This window comes from Mastigoproctus giganteus, chromosome 2 (assembly GCF_048544385.1).
Source record: "Mastigoproctus giganteus isolate SK-2022 chromosome 2, ASM4854438v1, whole genome shotgun sequence".
Classification (NCBI taxonomy): Eukaryota; Metazoa; Arthropoda; class Arachnida; order Uropygi; family Thelyphonidae; genus Mastigoproctus; species Mastigoproctus giganteus.
Genome location: NC_143576.1, coordinates 139,582,737 through 139,608,057, shown reverse-complemented (window position 1 = coordinate 139,608,057; position 25,321 = coordinate 139,582,737). Strand labels below are relative to the sequence as shown.

The window sequence follows — 25,321 nt, the reverse complement described above, 5'->3', positions numbered from 1 at the left end:
GAAGATTTAATATACAAGAGGAAAAGAGTGGGAGAAAAACTTTAGAAAAAGAGAATTGCTGGAGTTTCACCAAACTTTTCAATTGAATTTATCTAAAGATGTGTAACATAAGCCAGTATATCACCAGTTGATCATTACTGGTGGAATCCATATTGCAATCAGTGATCAGGCAGAAGATTTCGAAAAATAGTTTGAGTTGACATTTGCTGGATTTCTCCTTTACTTTGGAAAGAGTAGAGAAAACTGCACTAGGATGATAATTGAATGGGAGAGCTCAGTAACCCTTTTTTTATGGAATGGCTGCATGTGAGTGAATTTCAAAGCAGAAGGAAAAACACTAGTAGAATAAGAAAGTGTAAAAAAGTCAACACAAAACAGGAGCACAGGTTTTGAGAACAAGCGGAGAAATGCAATCAGGACCTAGAGGTTTGTTGTCATCAAGATTATTCAAACTTCTTCTGACTTCCTCCTCCTTCTAGAAGACTACCGGAGCTATCGAGGGAAGTATACTGGGTATGGTGAGGAGAAGGTTTACCAAGGTCATCAATTCAAGAGTTAGAAGAAAGGTAAGATGCTAGGAAGTCAACTTTATCTTTAGCTGAGGATTCAATAGAACCGTTAGGTTTTAACAGAGATGGGAGTATAGATGGACAGAAGTTGTCAATAGTAGCTTTGGCAAGAGACCAGAATGCTTGACTACCATTTGGACAAGACACAAGTTTGAATTGATTAATAATTGTTTTACAGTTGTTGCAAGTTTTAGTATAGACAGACAGATTTGAATGCAAGTCAGTTGTAATATGCAACATTTTTACCTTAAACAGCTTTAGCACATTTATTGGAAAACTAAAGTTTAGATAAAGGACGAGGATTTAAGATGGAATGTGAAAATAGTTGTTGACATTAGGAGATGAATTAAAGGATTTCATCCCCTAAAAGAATAGTTTCACTGACATGATCTGAGTTAACATTGGGATCAAAAGGTTTAAAACAGTAACCCTACCAGGGTAACCCAAACAGATTAAGAGTGTTTTGTGTGTAGTTAGGATTGTCTGGTATTCTGTTAGGTAAATGAACATCTCAACCAGTTGGGTCTATGCAACTAGAAAACTGAAACCATCTGGAGTTGTGAATGTTAAAATTACCTCACTGTTAGAAAAGTAAGTTTGGAGAAAGTAGACTTTGTAAAAAAAGGAAATCAAAGAGTAGGAAGTCTCTGACAAGGAATATTGGAGTGTACATATGCACAAGTACTACCTTTAAAGTGAAAAGATTCATAAAGAAAATAATTATGGGAAACTGCGATGAGTAGTGGTTGAAGCAAACGATAATTAAGATTCTGTCAGGAAAAAGCAAGCGGGGGTATGGCAAACTGTAGGCAGAAATGGACATTGAGGTTTTGAACTAAAATCACATATAACCACACATTTGTGAAATGAATGAGTAAGTTTAAGGTCTTTTCATAGATACATTTGTGCTATTGTTTCGAGTATTCATGATACATTCATTCAGTCAGGGAGGGGAGTGGGGGAAAACTTGTACAGATTAATGAAATTGTTGTATATGGTGTGCACATGAGAAGAGTACGTCCGTCCCCATTATTTGCACTCCCTCAGAGAAAATTGAGTGTGTATGAGAGGGAAGGTGTGTATAAATGAGTAAGGCTACATTTGTCCATTTACATATATTAATATGAGATAATGTTGTTTTTATGTTATAAAAGTAATATTATAGTACCATAATATGAGACATGTTTTCTTAATTGTAGCAATATTGTTAACATTTATGTAGTTTGTATGTGTGTGTGTGGTGCATGCTTATGGATGAATATATGAAAAAAATATTGAACATACGAAAAATTGATTATAAACTTAAATAATTTGCCAGGTTAAGATGTTTCAATAAGTGGTATGAATGGAAGGTTGTATGTAAACTATGCAGTCACTGCATAGTTTACACTGTATTATATATAATACAGTGTATTCTTGCATCTGAGGAAACAAATTTTCTTTGGTTTCATTATCTTTCCGATAATTCAAAATGTACACGTTGTGTGCCTTTTATATTTTCCCATTTTTCTGCACACCTAGGAAGAAATATCTTCAATTTGAGACCACTTCCAGCCCAATTAGTTAGGCCTATCGTTCACAATAGCCATATCAAGAAAACAGCTTCCATATTAATATATAGATCGGAATTTTTCTGCACACCTAGGAAGAAACATCTTTGCTTTGAGACCACTTCTAGCCCAATTGGCTAAACCTATTTCTAATATTTCTGATAAATATAGGTCTTGCCTTTGTTGCCACCAGGACCATCTATAAAAAAAAGCATTATTAACTGACATATCATTGCATTGTACTGCTGTCATTAGCTCCCTGATAATATTTAACTGGTCTTTATTAGCAGTCTGTATCATGGTTTCATAGAGTTGCTGAGCTGAAGGTAAAGTTTTGATGGTGCAAAGAGTAATGAAGATTTTCTAAAGATATCAGTACGTTCCTTTGAATGACCAAATCATCATTCACAATAAATCTTTATTTCCCTTCTGAAATTAACTCTTATTCATTATTTACCTTGATGACAGCACTTATTTTTAATATTAATTGTTTAAAAAAACACTTTTAAGACTTTAAAGATAAAGAAAAATAATAGTTTTGTACTGTATAACCATTAAGGAAACACTTTAACATTCGTGGTGATGCCATCTACTGGTGAGAAACTTAACTTCTTTTAATGATTGCTTACTTCAGTCCTCCGAAAACGACTTCGTATTAATATATAGATCAGAATTATTATACTTTCCATTTTTCTGTACACCTAGGAAGTAATACCCTCAATTTGAGACCACCTTCAGCCCAATCAGTTAAGCCTATCATTCATAATGGCCATCTCAAGAAAATGGCTTCCGTATTAATATATAGATATTGAATAGAATAACAAGCAAGTGGAAACAAGAAGGCAGAAAAATGTAAAAAAGAGGAAGTAGTCCAATACAGTCGAAGGCAGCAAATGCTAAACTTATCCAGAGCATGGACAGTAAAGTGAAAAAAAAATTGAGGCAGTAGAGAGGAGAATAAAAGGTAACAAAAAAAAATGTATAATAAGAGATAAATAATTACAAAATTGACAAAATAAGAATGTTGCTACACAACTTACAAAACCGGTTTATCGTCAGGTATCAGTGGCCAGGTTACAAGCAAAATAGCAACATGTCTTCATTTCTGATGTAAACCACAAACCAAAGGGTAAAAAGCATAAACATAAATAAAAATGAGAATAAAATTTTTTGAAATATAATCACCAAAATATAATTTTGTAAACAAAATAAATTATTTTTAAAAAATTTAAAAGGTTTTTTTTTTTTTAAATGTCTTGTGAACATTACAGTTGACACCATAGTGCCAATAACAAAAAATTTTATTCTCATTTTTATTTATGCTTAAACTTTTCACCCTTTGGCTTGTGGTTTACATCAAAAATGAAGAGGCATGTTGGTATTTTACTTGCAATCCTGGCCATTGCCACCTGACAAAGAGGCCAGCTTTGTAAGCTGTGTGGCAACATTCCCATATTTTGTGAATTTTATAATTATTTTATCAATTTTGTAATTATTTATCTATTATTATACTTTTTTTTTCTGTTACCTTATATCCCCCTTTTATCACTCTCTACTCCCTCTTTTTTTTTTCCTTTTTTTTATATATATTACTTTGTGTATAAAAAATACTATAATACTATATGTTTTTTTTTTTTTTTTTTTTTTTTTTTGTAGTTGTTGGCGCATAGGCTTCTGTGGCCATAATGCATCTCCCAAGGTTTTTGCAGTACTTTGATCCAAGCCCGAGGCGGGAATCGAACCCACGACCTTTGGGTTGCCAGACAGGCATTTTACCCGCCCGGCTAGCCCAGTCGGCAATACTATATGTATCATATAGTATTATAGTATAATACACTATCATATAGTATTATTGTATTGTTTATATTTAAGGGGAAACTGCCGTCTGTATGTAAGGTGATGAATTAAACAAGATAAACATGTGAAAAGTTATTGTTAATGTCAAATTGTTGTTTCTCCTAAATATAAGTTCGTAAAAAAATGTTTTCTGTGTATATGTTTGCATGACAGGTGAGTACATGGTACCAGCATATACATGAAGTGTGTATGTTTATTCTGACAGGTCTCCCCCCCCAACATGACTATTGCATGATGGGGGAACCAACTTAGGAAACTCTGCTGTTGCTGATATCATGCTTTCTCCCCTGTGGCTAGTAGCTTGGTGTGGGGTTTGCTGGTCTGGCCAGTATGGGATTTAAATAATGTACTGATAACCACAGCATTGATCTTCCCTCCCCACATGGGGTCCACTGGCCCTAAGACTTTGTTTCTGCTATACCCATGGCTTTGGCCAGCCCCTCCACCCACCTCCCAACCCAAACCTTTTGTCTGATGGACCCTACCGCCACAAACCTTAATTATTATTTCTTAAAATCACCATTAGAAAGACACAATATGGCCCTAGCAGCCTGTGTCGTTAAACTCAACAACAACAACTGCAAACCTTTTTCTGCACCTAATAGTCCCTCCCCCACCCTTGCCTATTTAACTTCCTATCGTCCACCATCTTTACCTTCACTTTTTCTCCGAACTCAAACTATCATCCCCATGCTCCTTTTCCAATAAAAACTTCCAGAGGTGGTTGTTTTTTTCTTTAACTAGGGACTCTCCCTAAAAAGTCAGGTGACATCCAGGGTTTGCCCCTATCAGAGACTTTTCGCTCCCTACTGCCTAGACCACCTCCCTGTGGTGCTGGATAGAAACAAGGGGGACTGTGGTGTCCACGGGCCCTAGGCCAAGCAGTCAGAGGAACAGCAGACCACACAATAAACATGCACACTCTCTGGCCTTTACAGAGTTTGTAGTGTGCCACAATGCTTACAAATATGAGGTTGGGGAAGGCCCATGGAGCTGCTTGACAAGAAACATTATACACTATGATCAAGGTGAGGATGTCAGTGCAATAATGATTAGTAATTTTAAAGACATTACTTGGAAATTGGTCTGCTCTAAGACTAGAACAGTTTAGATAACTACTTTATTAGTAGGCGCCTCCGTAGCCAGGTGGGAAGGAGCAGCAGTGCATAGCACACGCTTCTTGATTAAAGCGGGGTTCGAGCCCGTCACCACCAAATACAGAGGATGCGGAAAGGTCAGGGAATGACTACCGCATATCCCAGAGCAATATGGCCTTAGTTGCTAATGCTCCTAAATAACAAACAAACAAACAAACTTTATTAGTTCAATCACTACTTGCTTTGAGATATCAATCCTGCTAAGGCATGGCAAATTGATAGTCGTTACCCTATGGTGTATCCATTACTGTTTTGTGTAAGGAGAAAAATCTAAGGGTGTGGTTGACCCATTCCATTGGCTGCAATGTGATTGGGATGCTGTGTGGTGTGAGGAGTGCTGAAAATAATTTTTTTACCTTGCTTAGCATCCTTGTCTATAAGAACAGATTGAATTCTGCTTCAGCTCCTGGAACAGTTTCCTTTTGTCAACAAATTCACTGAAAGTATTTTATGGGTTCTGTTTGTAATTTCAATGACTGGATTGTTTTTCCTTAAAAGCAGCTGAGAGCTATTATATTATACCATGATTTGGTGTAATAAAAAGTTAAATGTCTAAGTAAACAAACCTTAGACATTTCAGTTTGGATAATGAAACTTGTCCGTTGCAGAAGCCACCTTGTGACAGCTTTCAGAGAGAGATTTATGAAAGAGTTCCAGTGATACATTTCAAATAGAAATTAACCCATTGTAAAGTTGATGAATTTTTGGTTTAAAATTTTTTTTTTTTTTTTTTTTTTTGACCCTCCTAGGCTATTTATTCGGGACAGGCACCCTATCAGTTTAGGCTTGGAATACAAATTCAAAGGAGTGCACTAAAGGCAGGTGGTCAGAGTTAAAATAGTTGGTATCTACTTTGCTTCACCAATAACATTTCCAGGGGAGTTTTAAAAAATTCTATCAAGTTGTTGTCTTTTTTTTTTTTTTTTTTTATGTGAACCCCAAACACGAGAGGTGTTAGAACCTATAGTACTTAGTACCGTGCTTGGGTTGCAGGTTGGGAAGATGAAAGAAGATAAGAAGATATTTGTTGACATTGGACTTGAACTTCTGTAGATTGTAATTTTCAGGAAATACATATGAAGGAAGGTTGTTCCAGAAATCGGCAGTTGAATGAATAAAGGAGGAAGATGAAAAGTTGGTTCTGTGGGTTTGAAGTTGGACAGTAAATGGATGTTGGCTGGTGGTGGCACGTGTTCGGACTGTTCTGAAGAGAGAGCAGGAATTATAGAAGGCAATTCAGAAGAACAGTGCCCATGGAAGTATCTGTAGAAGAGACATGCAGCAGAAACAGCACGTCTATGAGAAAGCGAGTGAAGAGACTCTGTTAGAGATGAATCATTAATCAACCTAACTGCTCTCTTCTGAATGGAATCAAGAAGCCTGAGAGAGGTTTTGGGGGCACCACCCCAGATACGGGAACAATATTCCATGGCAGGGCAGATTTGCGATTTATACAGAGTGAGCAGCTGTTTGGAAGAAAAGTAACGCCTAGAGCGAAAGAGAAAACCAAGTTTTTTAGATGCAGAGGAAGCAATATTTGTAATGTGCTTGTGCCAAGAGAGATTAGAAGTCAGGGTAATCCCCAAAAGAGATATATCATTTTGCCTAGAAATCGGAGTGTCACTAAAGATAAGCATAGGAGCAGAAGAATCCTTTTTGCGAGATATAAGACAAGACTGAGTTTTAGAATGGTTGAAATCAACTAAGTTGTCTTTGCCCCACTGGAGAATTACCTGAAGATCGGCATTTAAGGAATTGGTAGCAGATTTTCGAGAAGTTGAAGCTGATTGAGCAGGACAAGGTTTCTCAAAATGGAAAGTGGAATGCAATGTGCTATCATCGGCAAAACTATGGATAGGATTTCCAGTCAATGGAAGAAGGTCATTAATATACAAGAGGAAAAGAGTGGGGGAAAGAACTGAACCTTGGGGGACACTGGCATTAGTGGAGAAGTTAGAAGACAGAGAGCCATCTACCATCACCCTCAGTGAGCGATCGGAGAAAAAACTGGATAACCAATTACTAAAAACAGTTGGCAAACCATAAGATGGAAGCTTGTTTAGCAGACCTTTATGCCAAACACGATCAAAAGCCTTTGAGATGTCAAGAGCAACCAATTGTGTTTCACCGAACCTTTCCATTGAATTGGTCCATAAATGGTAACATAAGCCAGAATATCACCAGTGGATCGACACTGACGGAATCCATACTGGCGATCATTGATCAGTCGAAGGTTTCTAGGTAGTTTAAGAGTTGGTGGTTAATTGATTTCTCCATTACTTTAGAAAGAGTAGAAGTAATTGCAATGGGACGATAATTGGATGGGAGGGATTTGTCACCCTTTTTAAGAACTGGCTGGATATGAGCAAATTTCCAAGCAGAAGGAAAAACACCTTTGGAATAAGAAAGTGAAAAAAGGTGGCAAAGAATAGGAGTAAGTTCAGGAGCACAGGTTTTGAGAACAAGTGGAGAAATACCATCAGGACATGGAGCTTTCTTAGCATCAAGATTCATCAAAATCCTTCTGATATCATTTGACGGAAGACCACAGGAGGCATTGAATGGAGCGTGTTGGGAATCGTGGGAGGTGTTTTACCAAGCTCATTAATACATGAGCTAAATCAGCTTTATCCTTGGCTGAAGTGACAACAGAACCATCTAGTTTGGGCAAAAGTTGCGGCCAATAGCTTTTGGCAAGAGACCAGAATGCTCGGCTACCATTAGGGCAAGAAGCAAGTTTTCTACTCTTAGCCTGTTCAAACTTTAGTTTGGACTGATTAATAACTGCTTTACAATTGTTGCGAGCTTTGGTGTAGGCAGAAAATGAAACTGAACAATTAGAAACAAGCCAATTACGATATGCAACATTCTTCTCTTGAACAGCCTTAGCACATTTATTGGAAAACCAAGGTTTAGATAAAGGACGAGATTTTAAAGTGGAGTGTGGGATAAAGGATTCCATTCCTGCAAGAATAATTTCACTGACAAGATCTGAGCAAACATTGACATCAGAACTTTTGAAACAGTAATCCGACCAAGGAAAAGAAGAAAAGAAGGTCATCCCATTTTGCATTCTTGTAATGCCAAACAACACAAGGTTGGGAATAGCCATGAGATAAAGGTTCCATTGGAGAAGAGACAATCACCAAGTTGTGTCTGAAGTGCCTAAAGGACCTCTCACTTTAACCATGTACTTAAAAGGGTTGTTTGTGAGAAAAAGATCAAGCGTATTGGCTGTATGATTACGATCATCCGGTATTCTTGTAGGTAAATGAACAATCTGTGCAAGATCATTAGTAATTGCAAAAGCATCAGCATCTAGACCAGCTGGGTCAGTGTGACTAGAAAACGGAAGCCAGCTGGAGTTGTGAACATTAAAATCACCAAGGAGAATTACCTCACTGTTAGGAAAGTTGGACTGGAGAAAGTCAAGTTGAACAAGAGCTCCAAGTGATTAGTGGAGTTGGGAGAACGGTAGAGACAACAGATGAATTTGACACAATGAGGTAGAGAGATTTTATGCCAGAGAAGATCAAAGAGAGGAGATTCCAAATTGCCAAGTCTCTGACAGGGAATATCAGAACGGACATATGCACAAGTACCACCTTTGGGGGCGAAAGGAATCATACAGCGAATAATTTGGGCATCTGAGATGAGCAGTAGTTGAATCAACCGATAACTGAGATTCTGTCAGAAAAAGTACATGGGGTTTGGCAGACTGCAAGTGGAAATGAACATCGTTGAGATTAGAATTGAGACCACGTATATTTGTGAAATGAATTAGGAAGTGCTTGGGAGGTTTAGATCTTTTCGCAGATAAGCTTGCTCTATTATTTTGACAATTCATGATGTATTCAATAGTAAGAAAAAGTGGGTGGGACATGCTATATGAAGTAATGAAATTTTTGGATATGGCGTACACGTGGTAAGAATATACCCAGATCCTTGATATAACGTGGCCTCGGCAATGCTCCCTGCATACACACTGCTCGGACTCCCTCCAGTCACTATCTGGCAGAGTAGAGGTAGCAAGATTATACACTAGCTGATCCGGAAGCCTCCTAGAGAGTTACCAATAGGTTCGGTCCGGCGTACTAACTAGCGGCCGACCTGCGAACACCGTTTTAGAGCTGTACCCTTGAAATGTAAGGAATATTGGATCTCGCCACGACGTTCATCATAACCTCGAAAGTCATCAATCATACTGCATGATGGAAGAGATAGGGAAGGGTTGACCGGTTGATGAGAGTTATCTACCACTGCCTGGTAACATAGAGGGGCGGCGTTCCTCCATGTGGTGTGGGCGCCACACCTCGACCCCTGCTTACGTTGGTTCACACCTGGGTGGTCACCCCCATGTACTTGTGCATGGAGGTTATACCCAGGATTACTAACAGTCCCACCATCGTGAAGGTGCAAACAGAGGATTTGGCTGTCACAGACCGTCCGGACTTTGCCGAAATTGGGTCCACTTGACTTGAGTGTCACCGAATATCAGTTCCATCAGCATTTTAGACTCCCAGGTAGCAAGTACAGCTTGTCTGGCATATCTGAGAGAATGTCTGTGACAACCTCAAGGACCATGTCTGAGCCATGTATCAGGGAATGGCAGTATAGCAGTGGTCAGTAGAGGTTTATTTTTAAACCAACTTTTAAGAGGGCCCTTTAGAGATTTCTGGGACTTTGAGTAATCACATCATGTACATGTGGCATGTCTTCAGGCATTCTCAGACTTCTTTCTACCAAAAACTCCCTTATTATTGGATATACAATTTTAATCAACCTATTAATTTCTGATCTACTTGAACATTTACAACTATCAAATGTTATATGAAACTCACAAGTGTTTCCTTAGCAACACTATTGGTTTTAAATTTTTTTTTCACAAAAATATGTGCTGCTTGGTGGTGTACACTTGTTGTTCATAACTGCTTGTGGAATTTACTGCTAGAGAATGTGTCATGGACAAGTAATAAATTCCCAAGTTTTATGTGCACTGTAACACCATATTTATTATTAAATTAAATATTTAAATAAATAAATACATAAACCCCCGCTATTCGCGGGGGGTTGCGTTCCTGAGAAATTCCGCGAATACTGAGTTATGGCTCCCATAGTATTAAAGGGGTTCTGTTCCAAAGTATGAAATATATAAGAAAAACTAGTCTAAAATTTTGTCTATGTATGTATTATATGTACCTTCACAATATGACTATGCACATAGACAGTACGTAGTGAAATGCAAGCATAAGGCATCAAAATGGAAATAAGAAACAATTTAATATTAAATGTAATATTTATTAGAAATTTCAAACAAATCTTTCAAACCAGTGCCTTTGCTAAATAAATCTTTCAAACCAGTGCCTTTGCTAGCTAAAAAACCTATCCCGCCAATGCTATCAGCAGTTTCGCTAAAGTGTTGATAAAGGAGTTTTGCCTTTTCGCGAATGATGAGTGAACTTAACAGAATTTTATTTTGAGTTCGGTCTTCTATCCACAGATTTAAAGCCTTTTCCATTTTTTCTAATTTAACATCACGAGTTACAAAGCAAATTTTTGAAGCAATTAGCACGTTTTCACAGACACTACGGCGGATTTTTTCTTCCGATTTTTTGATTGATCATACCATTGACTCATTGATTTTATAATGTTTTGCCACTGTGGAGACACTTTCACAATTAGAAATTTTGTCTAATAACTCAATTTTATTCGCTAATGTCATCACCTTCTTTGATATTGTCACATTTCCCTTGTTATTCGTAGCCATATTTTTGTACAGGTTAGAAAGAACTTGTCCACAATAAAGTCACTTTCTTCCATTAACACGCTCGAAAAAGTCTGTTTTACACTGCAAAATGCTAGATTTGTCACTTTTGTAAGCATATCAATTTATAAATTGATAAATTTGTTCAATTTGTAAGCATATAAATTAAAAGCAAACAACAAAACCTTCCATGACAAGCGCATAACACATATTGAACAAGGATTAGCAAGAAACATCCACGCTCGCGATTTTATCACCCCTCTCCCCCCCACCCACTGAGCGCTGTTTTGACTGGGAAAGATAATTTTAGCCACGCCCATGTTTTTTTATGGCAGAAAATGTTCACGACGCTTTAAAATTCACATTTTTTTAGGTTTCATTTTAAATTAAATCAGTGACCGCGAATAGCGGGGGTTTACTGTATAGATAATTTAGACTAGATTATATTTTTTATGGTAAATTCAAAACTTACCCTAGTAATTTTGGAAAACTGCACTGTATGTATATATATATTTATATATAAACACATATATTTTCTTTTGTTTATTTAGCTGGCTGCATAGAAGAAGTTAATAGGATTCTTGAACTTTATAAAGGGTCACATAATTTTCATAACTTTACTTCTGGGAGGTAATTCTTTTGTATATTTTTAAGCTAAATTATGTTGGCATAATTAATCGATTACTAAAAGTTTCATTTATTTATAATATTTTCTGTTATGTATTTTTAGAAATATTTTTTAGCAGTTGTGGTTATGGTTATTTTTAACAATGGTTGCCCAATATCTTTCTGTCCATGACTTCCTTGAGAAATAACAGAATTTGGTTTTTCTGTAAATCCCTTTTATAGTTAATTTTAGTAAAAATTAATGAGACTCTGATCTTGCTTTGAAGAGCACAGTGCCTTAAAATTCATCTCGACAAAAGAGAGTTATGGTCTTAAACACTATATGCTTGTGGGGCATTTGGAACTGAAGCATAAGCTGAAATGTTCAAACATATATGTGGTCAAAAAGAGGATAGACAATTGGGGTATTTTTTCTTCAAACCCATGAAATATCAAGATTTTTCATTTTTAAATATTTTCATAAATTAGGGAGAAAGTAAAATAATGGTAAGGTCTGTAGAATCAGAAAAGTGAAAAAGACACCATTAACCAAGTTTTTTCTCGTGAACCCCCCCCCCCTTGAAGCTGTCAACCAGCTGAGGGTAAATGCAATGGTATGTAGCACCTTGAATACCATTGCATTTACCATGAGCCAAAAACATGTAGATAAAAGAGGGAGTGGATCTGCAGAATGATGCACAAGCTTAATCAAGGTCATCTGAAATGGACATTTATTAGCTTTCAAAAATAAAAAATATCCAGAGCTCACTGGGCACAGAGTATGAAGCAAGTGAAGAAAATAAATGTCGTAAAATTTTATGTTTTAATCAGTTATTGTATTTTAATCAATTAAATCAATATATAAGTGAAAGAAAATTGGAGTGAAAACTAAATCTGATGCCAAAATTTGGTGACACTCTTTTGGACATATGCAACATCCACTTTGAAAATCTTTACTCTAGAGCAGGGGTCCCCAACCTTTTTCATCGGAGGGCCACATAGAAAATTCATAACAAATGGCGGGCCGGAGTCGGTGCAATTTTGACGACTAAAAACACTGTAAACCAAAAAATACAATTTTAGCGACTTCACCAGGTCAAATGGAGTGTACAAGATAGAAAAACTATAAAAAATTATAAACAAGAGATATTTATTGTAAATAAAGACATAGTCACATTAAAAATCATAATTTTTATTATTATAATCACATTTGATATTACAGAAATAGCAAATCAATGAGATGTTTGTAGTTGTTTTGATTTAGCAATAATTGAAATGTTAGGTTTAATAGTAGACGTTCCCAATCTTAAAAAGTCTTGCAAATGTTCATCTGTCATTCTTGATCGATGTTTGGATTTTATATATTTCATTTTTGAATATGTTTCTTCGCATAGGTAAGTGCTACTAAAAATAGAAATTATTCTTCTTGCTAATTTTTTTAATACTGGAAATTCATTTTCTGTCAAAGTTTTATAAAAGTTAATTAATGTTTAATTTTTCAATAATGTTTTCAGGTTATCATTACTTTGAAGATCTATGATTTCTAATTGTAGATCTTTATCTATTTGTGAAACATTTACATCAAATGGATTCTGAAAAATGTAAATAATTTTCTATTGTTTTCGAAATCAACAAATGCTTCTATCAATAATTCAAGATTTCGGACAAAATTGCCAGTAGAAAAATCACTATTGGCCATATTATTATATAAACTTTCACAACACAAAAAATGGGAAAAATTATTTTGTCTGAAATGCTTTAATATTGTAGAACAAGTCATTTACAAGTAGATCGTGACTTTGAAGTTTTTTATTCAATGTATTCAAATGTTCACAAATATCTGTTAAAAATGCAAGTTTCCATAACCATTTAGAGTCTATTAATTCTGGGACTGGTTTTAATTTTTTGTTCATGAATATGTTTATTTCTGTTCTGAGTTGAAAAAAATCTTTTTAACACATTACTGTGACTCAACCATCGCATCTCCGTATGATACAACAAATCACCATATTCGCTTTCAATTTCCTCCAAAAAAATTTTAAACTGACGATGGTTCAGGCCATTTTTGCGTATAAAATTCACAATGCTAATTATAGTCAACATGATTGAGTTCGAAGACAAAAATTTACCGCACAACGATTGCTGGTGAATAACACAATGAAATTGCATAGATCTTTCAATGTTTTTGGAATCAAAATGTTTATTAACATGGCTGATGAAACCAATATTTTTTCCAACCATATTCTTTGCACCATCATTCGTAATTGCTGTCAACAATTCCCAATCAAGCTGCAGGTCTTCAAACACTTTTGATACGCTATAAAATATGTTTTTACCAGAGGTTCTATTCTTCAAGCTTTCAAGTGCAGCCAGTTCTGTGACTTCAAAATTTTGATTTATACTGCGTATGTAAATGAGTAACTGTGCTGTGTTGGTAATATCTTCACTTTCATCAATTGCAATCGAAAAATTTATAAAATCTGTAACTTTTTGTTTCAGCTGATCTTTAACATTAGCAGACAAGTCTTCGATTCTTCTTGCTAAAGTTGACGCTGATAAACTTATAGCAGCGAAGTGCTTAACTTGATTGGGGCATATTTCTTCTGCAATTGATAGGCACACCGTTTTCACAAACTTGCCATCAGTAAAAGCCCTCCCTTCTTCAGAAATGATTTGAGATGCTCACAAACTAGCTCTAATTAAATTTAAATTCTGATTAGTGAAACATGTCATCTGTTGTTGTTGCCTCTTGAAATCAAAGCTCAGCTCTTGTAATTTCTTGTTTCGCAACTCTCCTTGAAGTTTATCATAAGTTGAGGCATGTTTTGTCGTATAATGCCATTTCAAATTATATTCTTTCAACACAGAAACTGCTTCCTTACATATAAGGCAGGTACAGTAAACCCCCGCTATTTGCGGGGGTTATGTCCCTGAGAAATGCCGTGAATACTGAGTTATGGCTCCCATAGTAATAAAGGGGTTCCATTCCAAAGTATGAAAGATATAAGAAAAACTAATCTAAAATTTTGTCTATGTATGTATTATATGTACCTTCACAATATGACTATGTACATAGACAGTACATAGTGAAATGCAAGCATATAGCATCGAAATGAAAATAAGAAACAATTTAATATTAAATGTAATATTTATTAGAAATTTCAAACAAATCTTTCAAACCAGTGCCTTTGCTAGCTAAAAAAGTGTTGATAAAGGAGTTTTGCCTTTTCGCGAATGATGAGTGAACTTAAGAGATTTTATTTTGAGTTCAGTCTTCTATACACAGATTTAAAGCTTTTTCCATTTTTTCTAATAACTCAATTTTATTCGCTAATGTCATCACCTTTGATCTTTTCACATTTCCCTTGTTATTCGTAGCCATATTTTTGTACGGGTTAGAAAGAACTTGTCCACAATAAAGTCACTTTCTTCCGTTAACACACACTCGAAAAAGTCTGTTTTACACTGCAAAACAGTAATTTATCACTTTTGTAAGCATATCAATTTATAAGCATATAACTTAAAAGCAAACAACGAAACCTTCCATGACAAGCGCATAACACATACTGAACAGGGATTAGCGAGAAACATACACGCTCGCGATTTTGTCACCCCTCTCCCCCCACCCACTGAGTGCTGTTTTGACCGAGAAAGATAATTTTAGCCACGCCCATGTTTTTTTATGGCGGAAAATGTTATTTTTTTTAGATTTCGTTTTATATTAAATCAGTAACCGCGAATAGCGGGGGTTTACTGTACATCCATTATTGTCCCTTATAAAAAAATAATTAATCGACCAAAGTTCATTGAAGACACGACATTCGGAATCAATTTTTCTTTTCCTTGACATCTTGATTTGCAAAAATTAAAATTAAAAATTCAAAGTTAAATAAAATTTAAAATAATATGCATTTATACAAATAGCACTAATAAATTGTTGCGCATGATAATCAGTGCAGCGGCCCGACGACTACGGTCTGAATGAGAATAGCTGACCAGGAGAAAGATTAATACGCGTACATTGCAAACTGCAAAGAACGCATTGCATACAAGTCTTTCACTAATATTTACTTGATTAATATTTAGATTAGTGTTTAGTAATTGTTTTAACAGTCGCTTATTTTAACTTGACTATTTCACTTTTTGACAATTCGTGTTTGCCAGAAATACTCGAGGCTATAAACTGTCCCTGGCTTTTATAGCCTCGCACTGTTGAGATTTCCGACATTGCAAGAAACACTGCTGCCAAGTGGAAGTGCACAGAGTTGCAACAATGTTACAAAATTATATTTGGATGCATTTACATTATATTTTGATTAAAAATATCCTTATATACGATACGTAGCAACCAAAAAAGATTTCTATAGAATAAATTTCACGAGGTGGATGAAATCATCTGGCGAGCCGGATCTGGCCCGTGGGCCGTAGGTTGGGGATGCCTGCTCTAGAGGTTCACAAACTGCTAGTTGAGAATCACAGTTTTAAATCAAATGCTAAGGCTACTAGAAGTTACTATACTGTATCTATAAGTTGTGTCTGTATTCTTCCTGTTTTATGGAATGAAAAAAAATTGAGTTTCCAAGGAGAAAGATCATGTAACCCTCTCCTGAAAACAGCTAACTCAGTTGCAATATGAAAAAAGTCCATAAACGTTCTCCTATCCTGACAGGAAGTATTTCTTAACAGAACAAAGGTACTGCCTGTGAGAGCCATTTTCAGTAGAGTTATTTATAGTTTCATAGTATTACCATTTCATTATCAGAATTTTTCAGTGATTCTGTTTCAGTGGTTCACATCATTTTATGGTCTGCTTTCACAACTTTTCAAGTAGTGTGTAGAATCTTGAACATGGCAAGGATTATCAATACTATAGGAATCTCTTTATTGAATGGAATAAGTAGAACTCCTCATAAAACATACATCTGATAAACTTCTTCAGTACCCTGTTGTTTGAAAAGAATATAACTGAAATAATATTTCCCATCACAACAATTATGCCAGGGAATTAAAGCAGTAGCATTAGTAGAGGCATGCAATGCAAGAAAGCAAGCTTGTGCAGCATCAGCCCAAAAAAAAAAAGCCCTCCCATTTCATCCCTCCATTCGTTCCAAATGCCTGTCCAGCTCAGCCTTAAATTTATATATGCTATCAACTTCCACAACAAAAGATGGACGTCTGTTCCCCAATCAACTACCTGCTAGCTAAAGGCAAATTTCCACACAGCTATTCTACAACTGTCTTTCCTCAATTTAAAACTGTGCCCCCCCCCTCAGGTTCCTGAGCAAGAGGAAGAATCCCATCAGATTCAGATCACTGCAGTGCCTGGAGTTTGTAGAACTCCAGGCATTGACAAATGCAGTACTTTGCATTTGTCAATGTTGAACTTCAGTTAATGTTAAATTTCAATGTTAAAAGTACCTTCCTTCTGCACTCACACACACACACACTTGCTCCACAGTCTTCTCAAGCTTTGAAACATTCTTTAAAATCATGTTTTTTTAGCATGCATATGGCCACTTTGATGTCATCTACTGTACATTACAATCTAAGCCAAAAAGCTAAGAAGTGATGTCATCCACTGTAGTGAAACGACAACCCCGAAACCCTATTTTCAGTTTAGGGAAGAGCCAGAAGTCAGACAATGCAAGGATGCAACGTCAGAAGAGTAGGGAGACTGCCGCATGATTGCGATTTTTTTTTTTTTTTTTTTTCAAAGCCTTAGAACTGCTGAACTGCCTTCACCTTGTGACTGAGTGCATTGTCGTGGTGCGGGATCCCACCAGCCTTTCATTTTTGATGTGATCTTCATCTCCTGTTCTCACACAAACGTATCAGAACCTCAATATAGTAAGCAGCAGTAATGCTTCTCCCCCCAGTCACAAATTGGTTATGCACTATGCCCTTATCATTGAAAAAAATGAATATACAGTATCACTGATGATGGATTTTGTTTTACAAGACTTCTTGTGCCCTGGGGACATTTTGTGTGCCATTTGGATGATTCTACTGTGGTCTTGGGTCATAGCAAACACCTAACTCTCGTTGACCACTTTACTTAGTAGTGTTCTCCCCAGAAAATTTTGCCAGCTGGGTGGGGAAGTGTAATACTTTGCAATATTATAAAATTTTCTCTTATTTATAAATGTGACTTAAGCAGTCCAGGGCAAAAATTAATTGCATAATTTAACATTATATTGATTTAATGATAATTTGTGCAACAAACATTGAAAAAATTTAATATTGGCTGGTGTTATATTTTTTAACTGAAAAATGAAAATTCCAGCGCATATACATAAACACACTAAATTTAACAAATAAGGTACTTTTTATTTAAAAAGTAGAAGAAAATTTTAATAACAAATTAAAAAAAACGATTTTATTAGAATTCAATGTAAAAAAATAATAATGAAAAATGTTTAAATTTTTTCTGATTTAACTTCTTACTCATTATAGGTTCTTATTTTGTTTGATTTTATTGCAATATATATTATTATACTTGTGTTCTTGTATGGAGACAAAGACAAACAATGTATCTAACAGTTCACAGAATTTAACATGGTGTACTAGCTTGCGGAATTATAATACAGTAGACCCATGCTATTCATGATTTCGCATATTCATGGTCGCTAATTTAATATAAAATTAAATTTTAAAAAAATGTGAGTTTTAAAGCACCGTGAACATTTTCTGCCATAAAAAATATGGGCATAGCTAAAATCATCTTTCCCGGTCAAAACAGTGCTCAGTGGGTGGGAGGACAGGATGATACAATCGCAAGTGCTTCCCACTTATCCTTGTTCAGAGTGTGTTATGCGCTTGTAATGGAAGATTTTGTCTTTTGATTTTTAATTGATATGCTTACGAAAGTGAAAAATCTATCATTTCGCAGTTTGTTAGTGTAAACAGACTTTTTTGAGTGTGTTAACGGTTAAAAGAAAGTGACTTTATTGTGGACAAGTTCTTTTCTAACCTCTGCGAATAACGGGGAAATTGTGTGAGGACAAATGGGCCTGTTGTACTGGTGTCCATAGTGAGAGAAAATTTTAAGTGTTAACCAGTAAAACAATTTAATTGTAAATAGATACAGAATATATCTTACAAATAGATACTGTAGCTTTCGAGACAAATTGTGTCTCTTTTTCAACAGATTTGAACTTAATGGACACAGTTATGCGTGCAATGAGGTGCGTGAAGGCACGTCATTCAATCATTAAACTGGTGTTTATTGTTGCTGCACAGACATGTGCAGTTTTTCTCCAGTGTTTGTCTAGGCATAAAATGGTTGTCTCTAAGATGGGGTGTAGTCTCATGCCTTTGCATCGGTTCATGGCTCTCGGATTGCTCAATATATTGAGTGACTCTAACCAGAGGCAGTGGCGAAAGTGCCAGGAGTGGTCTATTATTTCATAGTCTCGTTTGGGATTGAGGTCGTGGTGTGTAGCCCAGAAGTGCTCTGCGATTGCGGACTGGTCGGTCTCAGCAAGGCGAATTGCTCTGTCGTGTTCTGCAAGGTGGTCTTGAAGACGTCTCGAAGTCTCTCCTATGTAGCAGCTGTTACAGTCTTTGCAGTTTATGCGGTATATTACACTGCTGTGTAAGAGAGGGGTGAAAGGTGTCTTTACACTGGAAACCAGAGAACTTAAGCTTCTACCAGGCAACTGCGCACATTTTATGCGGTATTCTCTGAGGATTTTCGAGATCCGGCCTGACATGCCTGGATAGTAGGGAATGTAGGTGGTAGGTATATTGGCCTGGGTTGGTGGTCTCAGGTGGACTGTGAGCTCCTGTGCTTGCAATAGGCACTTGTCTAGTACGTATGCTGGTTAGCCGCAATTGATTAAGTCCGTCCTCACACGAGAAATCTCGCTGCACCTAGCTTCATCTGTGCTGGAATGGCTCCAAGCTCTGGAGAATAGAGTGCGGGCAGTGCTGTTGAGATGACTGGGGGCATGGCCGGATCTGTAGTTTGTGAATTGTCTGCACCACATAGACGGTATACTGAGGTTTCCAGATATGGGCCCACGCGTTTTACTAGGACAATCAGGAATGGGAGAGATCCGTTAACCTCTAACTCAAGAATGAACTGGATGAACACAGACAGGGAATTGAGATATTCTAGCAATGCTGTTTCAGAGCCACGTGGGATGACGGTGAAAATCCTCAGAGAATACCACATAAAATGTGTGCAGCTACCTGGTAGAAGCTTACGTTCTCTGGTTTCCAGTGTAAAGACCCCTGTCACCCCTCTCTTACGCAGCAGTGTAATATACCGCATAACCTGCAAAGACTGTGACAGCTGCTGCATAGGAGAGACTTCGAGATGTCTTCAAGAACACCGTGCAGAACACGACAGAGCAATTTGCCTTGCCGAGACCGACCAGTCCGCAATCGCAGAGCACTTCTGGGCTACACACCACGACCTCAATCCCAAGCAAGACTATGAAATAATAGACCACTCTCGGCACTTTCGTCACCGCCTCTGGTTAGAGTCACTCAATATATTGAGCAATCCGAGAGCCATGAACTGCTGCAAAGACTAAATCCCATCTTAGAGACAACCATTTTATGCCTAGACAAACACTGGAGAAAAACTGCACGTCCTTGCAGCAACAATAAACACCAGTTTAATGATTGAATGACATGCCTTCACATGCCTCACTGCATGCATAACTGTGTCTATTAAGTTCAAATTCTGTTGAAAAAGAGACACAATTTGTCTCAAAAGCTATAGTATCTGTTTGTAAGATATATTCTGTATCTATTTACAATTAAATTGTTTTACTGGTTAACACTTAAAATTTTCTCTCACTATGGACACCAGTACAACAGGCCCATTTGTCCTCACACAATTTCCCTGTTATTCGCAGAGGTTAGAAAAGAACTTAATTTTCTCTCAGGGAAATTGTGACAAGATCGAAGGTGGTGATGACATTAGTGAGTAAAATTGAGTTATTAGACAAAATTTCTAATGGTGAAAGTGTCGCATCAGTGGCAAATCATTATAAAATCAATGAGTCAACGGTACGATCGATCAAGAAAGTGGAAGAAAAAATCCGCCGTAGTGTCCTTGAAAACACACTAATTGCTTCAAAAATTTGCTTTGTTACTTGTGATGTTAAATTAGAAAAAATGGAAAAGGTTTTAAATTTGTAGATAGAAGACTGAACTCAGAATAAAATTCCGTTAAGTTTACACATCATTCGTGAAAAGGCAAAATACCTTTATCAACACTTTAATGAAACTGGTGATTACACTAGCAGGAAAAATTTTTTTAGCTCGCAAAGGCTGATTTGAAAGGTTTAAAAATCAATATGCCCTGCATAATGTGAAACTTGTAGGCAAGCCTGCATAAGTGGATTTCATGGCTACAGAAAGTTTCTCGACTGAATTTAAAAAAATTAATTATGGACAAAGGATATGTTCCCAAACAGGTGTTCAATGCAGACGAAACTGGGTTGTTTTTGAAAGATTTGTTTGAAATTTCTAATAAATGTTACATTTATTAAATTGTTTCTTATTTTCAATTTGATACCTTATGCTTGTATTTCACTCTAATATTATGTAGGTACATATAATACATAGACAAAATTTAGACTAGTTTTTCTTATATATTTCATACTTTGAAATGGAACCCTTTTATTATTATGGGCACAATAACTCAGCATCCGTGCCATTTTTCAAGAATGTAACCTTTGCAAATAGTGGGTTTACTGTATTCAGCTTGCCACAGAGATGGCTGCAGAGTGAGTGAGTCGATACACTGAGTCAACTCAGAAAGTGTCCAAAAGATTTGAATAACAAAAGTGAATCTGAGGGACTCAGTGAATCGCAGAATTCAACCAACATATCAACGCCATCAATCAACTGGCATCTAATAGCTCAGCATAAAGCACACGACAGTATTCTCGGTAATCTGGATTCTGGATTTGCAGCGTTGAACTATGCGATAGCTGCTTTCCATTATGTAGGTTACATACTGGAAAGCTGAGTTCTACCGATATTTCAGTGTCCAATCACAATTCCAGCTGGATTGGTGTCCGCTCATGTCGCATTGACCTTGATCACATAGTATGTTCAAATTAATATTGATTGAGATCAGTACCATATGATATCGCGAGAATAACTTAAATTTTAGCAGGGCGATCAGTTAAATTCACTGGGCAGTACGCCCATTTGATAGGTTCCAAGGAGAACACTGCTTAGGAAGCTTGGTTCATGCATAGATTTTTTCAAACAAATCACCTACAGTTCATTTGATTGTCTGGCAGCAAGCATGGAACAAACTTTGCACACACACATAATGCAGCCCTAAACCTTGCATCAGGATTGTGTGCACTGAGCCTACAGATAGTCCAACTTCGTGTGCAATCTCAACAGCAATCATTCACCTATCATTTTGCATGAGTTTCTTCACTTTCGTGACATTTTCGTCATTTGCAGTTGAAGGGCATCCACTGCGAGGTTCATTTTCCAATGTTTCCTGTCCATTGTTAAACCTGGTTATGGACTGTTTTCTTCAAAACATCTCCATAAATCTTTTGTAATGCTTGCAACATCTCTGTAACACTTTTCCCAAGTTTAAAGAACTTGGGAAAAGTGAAGTGGAGTGGTTGAGCCAAGTTCCCACTCACACTGGCTCAACCACTTCACAAGTAAAGTGGTTGAGCCAGTTCCCACTTGGCATGCATGTGTACCAAGGTTACCACCAACACCCCACAAAACTTTATGGCTGTAGCACAAACTATTTAAATATCAGCATGCAATTCCATGAACTTTTTGAATGTACTACTTAGTATATTATGTTAGAATATACAAATTAGTATTAGTGAATAACTGATAGCTACTTAGTTAAATTTGTGGAGTACACATAGGTGAATTTGTGTTAAGTTGTTAAAGAATATTATACAAGATAACACAAAATACCTATTATTCATACCTACAATCTTGGTGACTTTTTCAGTGGTCAACCACCCAAATTAAAAGAAAAAACAACAATAATGGGTTCTCTATTTCTGTGATAATAAATATGCAGTATAGTGTTATATATAATAATCACGCTATTGTTATATTAATTATTAATGTAATAATATAAAATTTATATATATTATAAAATGTATGCATAGTGCACATTGATTATCATTGACCAGACAGAGGATGAATGAGGAAAAATCCATAGTTAAAAATCAAACTCTATTAGTTGACTTATCACGTCCAAGCTAAAAACCATGTGTGGACCTCACTATAGAAAAAAAAAACTAAATGGAAGAGTAGATCCGTGCAGGTGACCTCTCAGGAAGAATAAAGGCTTGGAAAGTGTCAACTCCTGTGCTAGTGTGTATTATTATGTGTGAATATAGTCTAATATGTGAAATATTGCATTCAGACATAAGGAAACTTAGTGATAGTAAATATGTAGTACAAAGGGCTGATGAAGTAGGAAAGAAAGAACCTGAAACCCCATAAAGGCAAAGATATAGTGGTGTGTTTAAAAATAGTTTCTCTATAATTTTGGAGAAATAAAAATGAAGAGTGTAGCATAGCAAAAGTATGACCTAAGTTATAAGATAACTACGGTATGCCATGGATCGCTAGCCCATTCCGGAGGGACCTTGAGCTGAAGTTGCAAGTTATTCTGTGTGAACTTAAATGAAACTATGTATCACCAAAGGTAACACATGTGAATGGGGGGGGGTATAAATTCAAATTGAGGAAGGATGGTTGCAAGACAGATGGGCAGAAGTTTGCCTTCGGCCAGCAGGTGGTTGATTATTGGAACAAACTTCCATCTGTTGTTTGGCAAGTGGGTAATTTTAATAAAGGCAACTGCAGGCACGCCTTGACTTATGTACGTAAGTCCGTTTTGTACACAAGTCCAACTTTGGTCTTGTAGATACAAAATACATGTACAGTACAGTACAATGCACCGAGATTATAACCCCCAACAAGCTTCATCATGCACAGCATTTTACGATTTGTAACCGAGTTAAATGAGGCTGAAAAAAACATATAATGAATAATAATGTATAGTACAGTATTTATTCAAAACTAATTTAATCTAAATGCGATACGTAATTTAATTTACAATCAAATCACTTTACAATGGACTCTCCAAAATAAAATACTGTTCACTATACAATATGTAGTAAGCGCCGGTCATTGTGATCACATTTGTGAACTGAATTTTAATTGTATTAAACGACTATTCTAATAAGTGAAAATAGGAAAAATATCCACAGGCTATAAAAGTAAAGATATAGAGCACAAATTTACACTTTACTTCTTCCAGTTAACAAAATTAAATGATGCGTGAAAATCGGAAGAATATTTCCCACAGATTAGCAAAATAAAAATAAATTTATGCTTACGTACATACCTTAATTAATAGTGTAACTAATCGATATTTCTGTTCACTGATATTTTTTTTTTGTTGTAAAATTTAAAACCGTAAGAAACTAAGCAATCAATAACAAAGAACACGGAATGCACAAATTGCAACTACTGCGATACGTGCAAGTGAGATACGGAGTAACAACTTTACGAAGCTCAAAAAATAGGAATGAAGAGAAGATTCTGAAAATTTATTTGTTTTTTATATGATTGAAGATTTCAATGAAAGGGAAGTGCATTTCACCATAATAACGTAAAATTCCACAGAATTCTAGCTATCGGTATCATCGCAAATGCAATAAGATCGAGTTTACTACCTGTTTATAATTACATTGCACTAACAGAAAAGTCCAATAAACAGGAAACTGCTAATTGTTTCTGTTTTATGTTAGTGACCTCCAGAAATCTGCTTTAGAAAAATATCACATAGGTGTTCAGAATTGATTCTTATAACCGAACATAGCAACAGTTTTGTGCTTTGTACATATCTGTGAGTTGTACATAAGTCATTTGTACATAAGTAGAGGAGTGCCTTTATAACTTTTTTAAAAAATTCAACTAGACAAACACTTGGAAGAAATGGGCGAGTGTCATGAGTTTTTTTTTTTTAATTTGCTGATGTTGTATAAGCTTGCCTTCTTTCATCATTTACCACTACTAGTACTAATAAAAAAAAAAAACTCAGTACACATTACTTCACTTAAGTTCACACAATGTTTAATTTACAGTTGGTTTGCTATATTTATTGATCGTGTTATCATAATGAGTTTCCATTCTTTATATTCACATAAATATATGGATTTACATATTCAGACTAGAAAGAATATGATCGTTTCAAAAAAAAAAGTTACTTTTGTTCAACATTACAGTTGTAGCAGTGCCAAACCTTTCTCAACCTGCATGCCAAAAATAGCTCAAGCAAAAAAAATACATATCACTCTACCTGAAATATATACAGGAAATAATGGACCCTTTCAGACAATCTACAGTGTGAGCCACCTCCAGCTGCCATTTTTTCCTGGTATACCTCAAGTGAAGTATATGGATGAAAGGTGATTATGTGAAAGGGCTGTTATGATTTTCACCACTAGTTGTGGCTGATACATTTTAAAACAAATTTATCTTCAAATATTTTTATAGTATAAACTATATATGAGTGGATGTGTGCAATTATATTTTCCTTTGCATGCCATTGCTTTGTCATTGCTGGTATAGAGCATTTCATTGTGTTTTATGGACAGTTCATTATATGAATATTTTAACTGGCTTACTGTAAATAACTAATGTATGCTCTATAACATGCATTAGCTATTTTGAACAAACCAAGACATTGGTTTATTAATTTATTATGGTGCATTGTGAACATTCCCCCACCCCAAGATATCATTCAGTATTTCTTTGACTGAGTGGGGAGGGTCACAGTTTGTTTGT

At 36.0% G+C, this 25,321-nt stretch overlaps 1 protein-coding gene across 1 annotated transcript in view; it reads left to right on the top strand.

Moving 5' to 3' along the window:
- LOC150089607 (pseudouridylate synthase 1 homolog) overlaps positions 1–25,321 on the top strand; it is a 102,256-nt gene that overhangs the window by 42,278 nt on the left and 34,657 nt on the right. The window contains exon 6 of the mRNA XM_090390044.1: positions 11,449–11,527. Within this exon, the coding sequence (XP_090246170.1) occupies positions 11,449–11,527 (79 nt within the window). The remainder of the gene's footprint in view (positions 1–11,448; positions 11,528–25,321) is intronic.